Source organism: Chrysochloris asiatica, unplaced genomic scaffold, assembly GCF_000296735.1.
Source record: "Chrysochloris asiatica unplaced genomic scaffold, ChrAsi1.0 scaffold00026, whole genome shotgun sequence".
NCBI classification, from domain to species: Eukaryota; Metazoa; Chordata; class Mammalia; order Afrosoricida; family Chrysochloridae; genus Chrysochloris; species Chrysochloris asiatica.
Window position 1 is genome coordinate 17,718,302 of NW_006408544.1, and position 12,366 is coordinate 17,730,667.

Genomic DNA, 12,366 nt, shown 5'->3' on the forward strand with positions numbered 1-12,366 from the left:
CTCGGAAACCCTGTGCAGGGTACCCTCACTACAAGTCTGAACCGACTACACCGCTCATAACTAACCAACCAACCAATGGCTCCTTTAAGGGGCTGGCCAGATAGAAGCAAGAGATCGGCGTAGGGGCGGCCCCTCGGTTGAGTTTGCGCAGTGAGGGAGGAGGCGGGTCAAGACCTGGCTCACGAGCGAAGGCGGGGCCTCACGGGGGCGGAGTCTGTGCTCCGGTTAGTGTTGCGGCTGCTGCGGCTGCACTTCCAGCTTCTGAGGGAAGGAGGCCGAGGCCTGGGCCGAGCCCGGAGCCGCCGCTCACCGGAGCCTCCTGGAGCCCCTGCGCCGGCTCAGCCTGGGGGCGGGCTCGGGCCCGGCCCGCCGCGAAACCCAGGACAGAGGCTGCATGCCTTCGGACCAGACCAGCGCAGCCATGGTGAGGGAGGGAGGCCTGCCTGAGCCGCAGCCTCCCGCCACCCCAGCCCCCGCGGACCTGCCCCTCCCTAGCTTTGGTGCACCCTCTGCACCCCCAGCTTTAACCTCAGTTCCTAGTTACAGCCCCCCGGATAGTCAGCTCCTTCTCCCTGTGCCCCCAGTCCACCTGCTAAGGTGAACCCCTTCAGGTGACATCTCCTTAATCACCCTCTTCACAATGACACCTTTTTTTCTTCTCATTCCCATTGACAGCCTCTTTCTCGTTCCCCTTTGCCGCCCCCTCCTCGTCCTTTTAGACCCCTCCCTTCTTTTTCTCTTCCATTTTGCCTTTTTCTCTCTTCTGGGTTTTCTACTTCTCCTCCCTTTCTCCCTCTGTTGTTTTCTCTTGATCTTTGCTCGCCCTTCTGGCTCTTCACCGTTTTATCATCATTGCCCACACCTCTCTGTATCCTCAGTCCCCTTCGTCCTCGACCATTCACACTTCCTTTCCTCCTTCTCGGATGTCCTGTCTCCCCCGCTCTCACAGCTGTCCCCGTTTCCTACTACCGGCTTCAGGGGTCGAAGCAGGAACCATTTGAGCGCTATTGCTTCCCAGGAGCTTTAGGGCGGGCAGATGGGTGCTTTTTCTGTTTTGGAGCGGGGGAAGGGGGCACTGGAGGCATTGGGAAGAGCCTGCAAGCCTTATTACCGAGGGTCAGTGCAAAACCTGAGAGATGATGTGCTTTTTCCAGCGATGGGGTGGGCGCCAGCATTCAGACTCTGACCCGGTGAGCGAGCTGTCTGACCTTCTGGCAGAGCTAACCAAAAATGGTTTGAACTTCGTTTTTATTTTGAGTGTCTTTTGTGGAGATCCAGTATGGGGAATTAAAAAAATACTTAGTTACAGGCTTGATGATTGCTCAGAACAAATGATTTGTTTTTCTTTGGAGACAGATGCCAGGGCAAATGAGGGTTGAAAATCAGTCTGGCAGTCTCTTTAATATCTTCTGAAGAGTTCACTTGTTTGGTCTACTCTGTTTTTGGTTGGGTGAACCTTCTATATGTTGTTTTTTGCCCTTCCTGTTTCAAAATAGGTTGAGACTTTGGTTGGTTTTGCATTGACTTGGGTTACACGTGGGTTGCAGTGCATTTATTGGTATGTTTCCAAGAACTTTTTGAAGCCCCTTTGTGTAGGACTGGTTAAATTTTGGTCTTCTGTTTGGGTGGAATAAGACATTTTAGCCAAAACTAAGTCCTGGGGATTATGTTCTCCTAGGAGGTTAATCAATTTCTATTTCTCCCCATCTGTTTTTTAGAAAAGTGGTTTACTATAAAATGATTTGACCTGTGAACTTTCCCTAATTCACTGACTCCTGTAGTTTTAGCTTATCATTCCTGTCTGCAACTCTTCCCCCAACCCCAACTCATCACTGACTTTGTGTGCTAATGTATTTTCTTCTATGGAACCCAGTTTTTTTTGAGGCAGCAACTATGCCTTACTTATTTCTGTTATTTCTATTGCTAAGGCTAAGCAGGTGCTTGAATGTTCACTTTATGATCTTATCTTACTGCTTGACAAGCTTGAGGCAACATGTCAAGGGTGCAAAAGGGAAATTTAGTGAGATGGGATAACCCTTTTCTAAAGAATAAAGAGCTGTAGTACCTAAGATACCAAATTGCTGTTTTTCTGGAAACATTGGCCCATCCACTAAAAATGAATTTATTTAAGTATAGAAGGGGGAATTTTGAACTTTTTTGGGAATTTAGGATCAAAAAGTGGCATTTGAACCGGACTTGAAAGGTGAAATAGAATTTATGTGGATTATATTGCTTCTTTGTGAATGTAAACAGAGGGATACTTAACAACAATAACAAATAGAAAGTAGAGAACTCCCTAGTGTGAAGGGATGTGGGAATGAGGATATGTATTAGGAAATGAGGCTGGAAAGATTATTAGGCATGACTGTGGTTTAGACTTTGCCTACCACCAGCTTGATATTTCTTATTTGTTAAAATACACACACATAATGAGAGTTTATGTACTAGAAAGTGAAGAGAAGGCAAACATGAGCGATCTTCAAAAAGTTCTTGGAAAAATCCATTATATTTTAATGCTGTTTTCCCAAGAACTTTTTGAAACTCTCTTGTATCTGTTCCAGTCCATCCTATTGAAGCTCTTCATCTTCTTTACCAAGCACGTCTTTCTGCAGGGACTGGTACAAAGTACATGAGACAAAGTCTTAACATCCTCCCTTCTAAGGAGCATTTTGACTATACTTCTTGGAAAACAGATTTGTAACATCTAGCCCTTTTAATTTATCAAACAGTTTTTTGGTATGCCATGGACTGTGTCTGCCTTGGGGATATATAATAAAAAGATGTGGTCCCTGCTTTTCTGTGTCTTATGTTGTGGATATTATAGATATCAAACAAAAAGAGTGAGTTTTCATGTGAGTTCTACGGAAGGGGAAGTTGTGGGATTACAGAATAATGTGGTTAGGAGTTCTGGTGTGGCCCTGTGGGCTACTGCGCTGAACTGCAGGATCAATTTGAACCACAGGGTCAGAATTTCAAGCTCACCACGTGCTCCTTGGAAACCCTATACAGGGTCACTTTGGGTCATAACTGACTCTATGGCACTTAACAACATAGTTAGGAATGGTTCACCAGAAGATACTGCTTTCAAGAAGAGAATTGAAGGGCCATAGTATGTAGAGGGAACAAAAACACTGGTGTGAGGTATGCACACCATAGAATGGTCAACCATTTAAGATCAAAAGGTCAAACAAAGCTCAGAAGGTAAACAAAGTTCAGAAATGGAAACAAGAAAAACAGAATGGGTTGTTATGTTACATTAAGGGATTGCAGTCAGTAAGATAAAATTTAACTGTGTATGATTTGTTGAATATAAAACTAAGATCTGCTTTATAAACCACCCAATTTATTATAAAAAGTTGTTATTTAAAGAAAAAGTGAAAAGATTAAATGATAGTTGTGTTATGGAAAGCATAGTCCAAATAGAAGGAACAAAGTGTACGAATGACCTGTTGTACTTTTTTCTTTATACCTGCTTAACTGACATATCTTGGCATTCTCACTTCAAGGAATTTAGGGAAACTCTCTGCTTTATTCACCTCCCCCCCCCCCAAAAAAAAAAAAAAACCAAGGTCATATCCCTTTGTATGATGTAGCTCTTCTTCATAGCATACATGTCATTGTAATTTTACATTTCTTGCTGTGATTAATATCTTGTCTTCACTTTCAGGTTGTAAAAATCAATGAAATATGGATGATTTTTTATTGCTAAGGGCCAGGTGATGTTCTAGGCACTAGGGTTAGTATTTTTTAAAAGACATGGCCCCTAGTAGGGGAACTAGTTAATAAATAAATTTTTAATTATATAATGAGAAGTAGTTAGACATGCTAAGAAAAAAATAAACCAGAGTAAGATATAAAGTGATGATAGCATATGGGGAAGAAAGCAACTATTTCAGATGGGTTCATTAGGCAGCATCACTAATAGCTATATATATATTTTAACATTACTGTGCTGAATATAATGCTTTATATATGTATCTCATTTGATCTTCAGAACAAGGCAATGAAATATTAAGGTAGAGATCATGTTTGTGTGACTTATCATTGTATCTTCAGTGCCTACATAGTATAAGGTGCATAAGTGCTCAGTATTTGTTGAATGAATGAATGATTTTGGGGGGGGATGGTCAGAAATTCAGAGAAGCTTCATTGAGAAGGGTACATTTGAACATTCAACAACAGGTATGGTATGGTTGATTAAGAGTTTGAAAAGGAAAGTCATTTTGGCTTAGGGACCAGTTTGACCACAGAAGTTAAGTCAGTACTCATATTCTAGCAAATGTGTGACTCTAGCATAGAGGGTAAGGTAGAAGATGAGACTAGATGAGCCTGAGGTTAGATCATAGAGGACCTCCTAGTGTGGTGCTGTAGAATAAGCACTGGACTGCTAACCACAAGGTCAGTGGTTCAAATGCACTAACTGCTCCTTGGAAACCCTATATAGGGTCACTATGAGTCAGAACTGACTTGATGGCACTTAACAACAACAACTTTAAAACCTTAAAAGGTTGTTGTTTGGGGCGGGGGGATGGGGGTTGTGTTATAATCAAGAAAAGATTTTGAGTGTGGTGATTATGAATTCGTACAATAGGAAACATGCTGTGGAGTCTACACGAAAAAACCAGTGTGTGGACTTTCACACTCACCTTGTGTTATATGTCATTGTAATTGGAGGAAGGACAATGTAAGCAAATGAAATGAAGGTCTGCTACAAACAGGTCTTTTGATGTAAATTTTCCATAGAGGCATTACCATGGTGTTGCAGATAAAGCATAACAAGCAGTGTTGCAGTGTTGCTCACTTCGTCTCAGCTTTCATATATGCTTCCTTTAGGGATTTTTGAGATTAAAATAAATTTTCTATACAAATGTCCACTATTTACATGTCCCAAAGGTCATGTAGAGAGAGTTAGCATTTCTTAATTTTTAAAAAATGGCTTTTGTGTAGCATATGATAAATGAGTAATTTTAAGTTAAAAAATTTTTTTGTTTTATATATATATACACACACACATATATACATATATATATACATAAGTCCTGGTGTGGCACTGTGGGTTAATGCGCCAGACAGCAAAGCCGTTTGAACTGCAAGGTTGGCGGGTCAAGCTCACCAGCTGCTCCTCAGAAGCCTATACAAGGTTGCTATGGGTCAGAACCTACTCCACGGCACTTAACAACAACAACATATATATAATAACTAATGTTAAGTGGTATTTTAATAATAAGCATATCAAAATGAATTTCACATTCCCATTTAACAAATGATACATTAATTTTATAGATAAAGCATTATTTTCTATTTTAAATGAATACATATGTTAATCAAAACCACAGTTAGATACCACCTCCACCCCATTAGAATGTTGTTGTTTTTCGGAACTATCAAGTCCGTTCTGACTCCTAGCAAGAACAGAACAAAACACTACATTCTGTGCCATCCTCACATTCTTTTCTATGTTTGATTGAGCACATTGTTGCAGCCACTGTGTCAGTTCATCTTGTTAAGGGTCATTCTCATTTTCGTTGACTTTATCAAGCATGATATTCTTCTTCAGGGACTGGTCTCTGCTGATAACTGTCTAAAATATGTGAGATGAAGTCTTGCCATCCTTGCTTCTAAGGATCATCCTGGCTGTACTCCTTCTAAGACGTTTGTTTGTTCTGTTAGTCTATGGTATGTTCAAAATTCTTCAACAAAATCATATTTCAAATACATCAATTTTGATTTATTTTTTATTATTCATTGTCCAGCTTTGGCACACATATGAGGCAACTGAAAGTACATCATGGGTCTGGCACGCATTAGTCCTCAATCTGACAGCTTCACTTTTTAACACTTTCAAGAGGTCTTTTGTAGCAGATTCCTCCAACGCAATAAATTGTTTGATTTCTTCATTGCTATTTCCATGAACATTGATTGTGGATTCAAATAAAATAAAATCCCTAACCAGTCAGTAATTTCTCCATTTATCATGATGTTGTTTATTAGTCCAATTGTAAGGATTTTCATTTTCTTTATGTGACGTCTTCTTCACTTTTTGGCAAGCGAGGTTGTATCATTCACATATTGCAGGTTGTTAATGAATCTTCCTCCAACCCTGATGCCTCTTGGATTGCTCAGCAAATGTGCTCAGCATATCGATTGAATTAGTATTGCAAAAGAATACAACCCTGATACCCCTTTCCTGAATTTAGACCATGCAGTATCTCCTTGGATTGTGTACAGTATCTCCTTGGAAGTGTTCTGGAATTTTCCTTCTTTATAATGTTATCCATAATTTGTTTTAATCTACAAAATTGAATGCCTTTGTGTAGTCTATTGTAATCAATAAAATACAGGTAAACATCTGTCTGGTATTCTCTGCTTTTAGTCAAAATGCATCTGACATCAGCAAAAATATCCCTTTTTCTACGTCCTCTTTTTAATCCAGCTTGAATTTCTGGCAGGGCTCTGTTGATGTGCTGCTACAGCTGGTTTTGGATTATCTTCAGAATAATTTTACTTGTGTGTGGTATTGATGATATTGTTCAATAATTTCTGCATCTTGTTGGATCACTTTGGAATAGGCATGTTGACCATGTAACTGTCTCCTACATTTCTTGGCATAGTTGAATGTGTACTTCCAGTGTTGTATCCATTTGCTGAAATATCTCAATTCATTTTCTGTTAATTCATTGACTCTTGATTGTATGCTACCCCCAGAAATAGTTTTCTAATACCACGTCTTTGCACATTTCATGAAGTAGTATAATCTTGAGCTACCCATTGAAATCTTTTGTTCATCTCTTTTACTTTTTCATTTTTCCACTCTTTAGCTATTCTACATTCAAGAGACTTTCAGAGTCTATTCTGACATCTATTTTGGGTGTTTTTTTAAATGACCTTTTCCTTTTATGCCCTTGGTGTCATTCCCCAATTCCTCTTGTCATCAGGCATTAATTAGTTAGTGTTCAGTGCATTAAATCTATTCTTGAGATGATCTCTAAAATCGGTGGAATATTCAGAAGGTCATACTTTGACACTTGTGCACTTGCTTAATTTTCTTGAGCTTCAACTGTAACTTACATATGAGCAATTGATAGTTTGTTCCCCTGTTGGCTCTTGGAGTTGTTCTGACTGATAACATTGAGCTTCTTCATCGCCTCTTTTCACAGAGGTGGTTGATTTTATTTCTTTGTGTTCCATCTGATGAGGTCCATTTATGTTGTTGAAAAAAGGTAATTCCCATGAATAAATTGTTGGTCTTGCTAACTTCTGCCATGCTGTCTCTGGTGTCCTTTCTATCACCAAGGTCATGTTTTCCGAGTACCAATTCTTTTTTTTTTTTTTTTAACATTTTTATTGTGATTTGAGTGATAGTTTACATGGGAGAACATCAGCTTTACATTTATCCTATCCCCTCCATGCATCATTATTCAACAGCATTTGCTTCCATTCCCTCTTTTTTTTTTTGAGGTACACCGAAGCATTCAGGAAAATATAACCATTCAAACAACTAAAGGGTACATACACCCTGCAAGCCTGCACCTTGACTGTCGACACACAGCTCCTCTCCTTCCCTGAGTCTAGAGTCCCCAGCTGCTCCATCTCTCCACATCATCATCTCTGCCTCCATCTCTGGTGTCACTGCTTCTCTGCATAGGATCCCATACTCTACTCTTCTCCCTTGATGGGCCCAGCCAGGGTCCTCTGCTTCTGAACTGCAAGATCAATCACTCCCCTCCTTTAGTTACAAAATGTCTACCTTTATATTTGCAACACTCACAATCAGTCCTGATAGCAGTTATTCACTATTGAACTGCAAGAGTCTTATCCCCATCTCCTTTCACCAGCCCTATCCAGACAGGTTGGAAGCTACTTAGTGGAGGTTAGACCTTGCCCTGAACTCTCTGAAATTAGGCTCCCTCTTGAAAGCTTGTAAGCCAGTCACTTCATGCCTTTGTAGCCCCCACCATTTTGGGTAGCCAATGTCCAAGTTGCCCATCCCTGTCAATCCTGTGTACCGAGGGGGTGGGAACGTTTTGAGCTACATCCATAAGTATAGGTCAAGTTCATCAAATTGTAGCAGATTACTCTTTTTTTCCTCTTCTTTCTTCTAGTCGAGTTCTGATCATCCAGCTATTGAAGCCAAGTCAAATGGGTACTATCTGCAAGTATGGGTGTTCTTGTGCATCTCCCCTCACCTCATATCAGCTACATGCTTCACTCTCTGCTCTAGTCCTCTATGGCCATGTCCCTGTCCCTGGGCCCAGGAGTCCCCAGGTCTCGCCATACTGCTGGCCAACCAGGTCTTGATCCAGGTTGACAGGACTCTGTTGAACATGATCAGACTTAGCTCCCAACTTTATTGCTGTTTTTCCCCTGACTGATCCTTCTTTGTTTCCAACTTTCAAATTACAATCACCAGTAATTATCAATACATCACGATTATGTGTTTGATCAATTTCAGACTGTAGAAGTGGTAAAATCTTCAATTTCTAAATCTCTGGTGTTAGTGGTTGGTGTCTAAATTTGAATATTTGTATTAATTTATCTTCCTGGTAGGTGTATGGATATTATCCTATCACTGACAGTATTGTATTTCAGAATAGATCTTGAAGTGTTCTTTTTGACTATGAATGTGTGACACTATTCAATTTGTCACATTCAGCATAGTAGACCATATGATTGTTCAATTTAAAATGACCAATATCAGTCCATTTCATTGCAGTAATACCTAGGATATCAATCTTTGTGCATTATGTTTCATTTTTAATGACTTCCAGTTTTCCGAAATTCATACTTTATACATTATGATTATTAATTTTGTGTCATGTCACATCAGCAAATGAAGGTCCTGAGAGCGTTACTTCATCCACATGATTAAGGCTGACTTGACTTTGAGGAAGCACCTCTTACCCAGTTGTATTTTGAGTGCATAACAACCTCAGGGACTCATCGCCCAGCACTGTATCAGACACTCTTCTGCTGTTATCCATAAGGCTTTCACAGGCAAATTTTTCCAGAAGTACACCTTCAGGTTCTTTTTTGTCTCAGTTTGTCCTAGACAGGAAGCTCTGTTGAAACCTGTCCCTCATAGTGACCCAGCATCACAGCAACATGCAAGCCACCACAGTAGAACAAACTAAGAGAAATGGTAGCTGCTAGAATGACAGTGATAAAAAAAAAAAAAAAAAGGAAAGAAAGAAAAAAGATGTTGGCAAGAAGTGGAGAAACTGGAACCCTCATTCATTGATGATGGAAATGTGCACGCACTGTGGAAAACATTTGGTAATTCCACAAAAAGAACTACCTTATGATCCAGCAGTCCTGAGCCTAGGTATGCTGTTATTGTTAATTGCTGTCGAGTCAATTCCAACCCATAGCAACCCTATGTAGGGTTTCCAAGGAGCGGCTAGTGAGCTTGAACCACTGACCTTGTGGTTCAAACCAGCTTTGCCATCCAGTGCATTGGTGCCCTCTATTTGACTCTGACTCATAGCCACCCTGTGTCATGAGTAATAAAACAAAACACTGTCCAGTCCTGACCCATCCTCACTCTTGTTATGTTTGAGCTCATTGTTACAGCCAGTATGTCAATCCATCTGGTTGGGGATCTTCCTCTTTTTCGTGGACCCTCTACTAAGCATGATAATCCTTATCCAGGGACTGATCTCTTTTAATAATATATCCAAAGTCTCACCATCTTTGCTTCTAAGGTGCATTTTGTTGGTTCTTCCAAAACAGATTTATTTGTTCTGGCAGTCCATGGTGCTCTTAATATTCTTCAACAACATCAAAATTCAAATGCATCAATTCTTCTCAGTTCATTTTTTACATGCATCTGAAGTGACTGAAAATATCATAACTTGGGTCAGGATCACCTTAGTCCTAAAATTGACATCTTTCCTCTTTATCACTTTCAAGAAGTCTTTTGCAGCAGATTTCCCCAATGCAATTGGGGATTTCTTGACTGTTGCATTGATTGTGGATCCATGTAAAATGAAATTCTTGCCAACTTTCATCTTTTCTCCATTTATCATAATGTTGTTTATAGATCCAGTTGTGAGGATTTTTGTTTTCTTTACATTGAGTTGTAATCCATACTGAAGGCTGTATTTGTTGAGCTTCATCAACAAGCACCTCAAATCCTTTCCACTTTCAACAAGAAGATTGTGTCATCTGCATACAGATTGAGTAAGTATGGTGAAAGGATACAACCGAATGCATACCTTTCTTGATTTTAAACCATTCAGTATTCTTTGTTCTATTATAACAACTTCTTTTTGGTCAAAGTACAGGTTCCTCATGAGCACAATTAAGTCTTATGGAATTTTCATTCTTTGCAATGTTATGTATAGTTTGTTATGATCCACACAGTCAAATGTCTTTGCATAGTCAGTAAAGCACAAGTAAATGTCTTTCATCCAAGATCCATCTGCTGTCACCAGTGATACCTCTTGTTTCATGTTCTCTTCTGATTCTGGCTTGAATTTCTTTTCTGGCAACTCCCTGTCAGTGTACTTTTACAACCATTTTAATTATCTTCAGCAAAATTTCACTTGTTTGTGATATTGCTTGATAATTTCCACATTCTGTAGCGTCACCTGTCATTAGAGTGGGCACAAATATAGATCTTTATTGTGGGTTGACCAGGTAGCAGTATTCCAAATTTCTTGTGAACTAATGAGAACTTCCAGTGCTACATCAATTTGTTGAAATGTTTTGATTGGTATTCTGTCAATTCTAGGAGCCTTGTATTTTGTTTTGTTTTGTTTTTTTTGCTAATGTCTTCAGTGCATCTTGAACTTCCTCCTTCAGTGCTATTGATTCTTGATCATATGCTACCTCTTTAAATAGTTGAACTTCGAGTAGTTATTTTTGGTATAGTGACTCTGTGTGTTCCATCTTCTGTTGTTGCTTCATGCATCATTCAATATTTTTCAGATAGAGTCCTTCAATACTGCAAGAGAAGGCTTGAATTTTTTCTTCTATTTCTTTCAAATTTAGACTGCTGAGTGTGTTCTTCCCTTTTGATTTTCTAATTCTAGATCATTGAACATTTTTGATCATATTTGACTTTGTCTTTTCAAGCTGCCCTTTGCCATTTTCTGTGGAGCTCTTTTACTTCATTTCTTCCATTTGATTTAGCATCTCTATGCTGGAGAGCAAGTTTCAGAGTCTCATCTGATACCCGCTTTGATCTTTTCTTTTTTCCTTTCTTTTTTGTGGCCTTTTGCTTTCTTCATGTATGACATTCTTAATGATATCCCACAATTTGTATGGTCTTCAATCATTACTGTTCAGTGCATCAAATCTATTCTTTTGATTGTCTCTGTTTTCATTGGGGATATGCCCAAGATCATATTTTGCTCTCATGGATTTGTTTTTATTTTCTTCAGCTTCTGCCTGAAGTTGCATATGAGCAGTTGATGGTTTGTTCCACATTGGCCCCTGCCCTAGTTTTGGCTGATGATACTGAGCTTCTCTAGGTCAGTAGTTCGAAACTACCAGCTGTTCCGTGGGAGAATTAAGAGCTTTCTGCTCTCGTAAAGATTTACAGCCTCGGAAACCCTGTACAGGGTCGCTATGAGTCGGAACCGACTCCATGGCACATAACAACAACAACATCTAGATGTACTATTTAAGAATCCTGATCAGATAAATGCATCTTATGGATCTGATGAAAATGTCCTAAAGATAATTTTCATAATTATCATTACTACTAACTCTAATGGTATCATCAATTAACTTACATTTCCTGTCTTTAACCAAGAGTTCATTTATAAGAACAACAAAAATTCAATGGTGCTGTGATGTTCAATGTTCAGATGAAATTAGGATAGCTGAGTGACCATTGTGACCTAGTCTCCAAATTTCTACTAATTCACACATGTTCAGTAGATAAGCTCTTGAAAACTCAAATTATTTTGTTTTTTAAATGGTACAAATTTTAGTAATTACTTTATTAACTGTTCAAATATATACAAATTGAAATAGATGCCAGTACCTATGGAACATCCCTGAGAGAAATAACTGGCTGGAACACTGCATTTTTCATAGATTCTAAAGCTAGAATTTGAAAAACACATTTAGCCAATAAGTTGGCATGATAGTCATTATTTGCAATGGAATAAAAGGTGTTTTCAAAGCTAATAAATAATATATAAAACAATCTTAAGGACAACATTCTTAAGTACTGAGTTATTTATAGGAGCATATGTTCATAAAATAACTTCCAGTAGCCCACAAGATATCAGGAAATTAATCTTCACAGTTCTGTGAGATTGATATGTTTTCTCATTACAAAGATAAGAAAACAACCTTTGGAACTGGAAAACGATATGCAAAAGATTGAAACAAGACCTTCACCTCACACCTTAT

The 12,366-nt window shown here is 39.1% G+C and overlaps 1 protein-coding gene across 2 annotated transcripts in view; it reads left to right on the top strand.

Moving 5' to 3' along the window:
- Nucleotides 1–210: 210 nt before the first annotated feature.
- ZYG11B (zyg-11 family member B, cell cycle regulator) overlaps nucleotides 211–12,366 on the top strand; it is a 130,631-nt gene continuing 118,475 nt past the window's right edge. The window contains exon 1 of one of the 2 annotated variants that reach the window (XM_006839778.1): nucleotides 211–424. In XM_006839778.1, the coding sequence (XP_006839841.1) occupies nucleotides 395–424 (30 nt within the window). In that variant the 5' untranslated portion in view covers nucleotides 211–394. The remainder of the gene's footprint in view (nucleotides 425–12,366) is intronic. The other variant, XM_006839779.1, reaches the window with a different exon arrangement.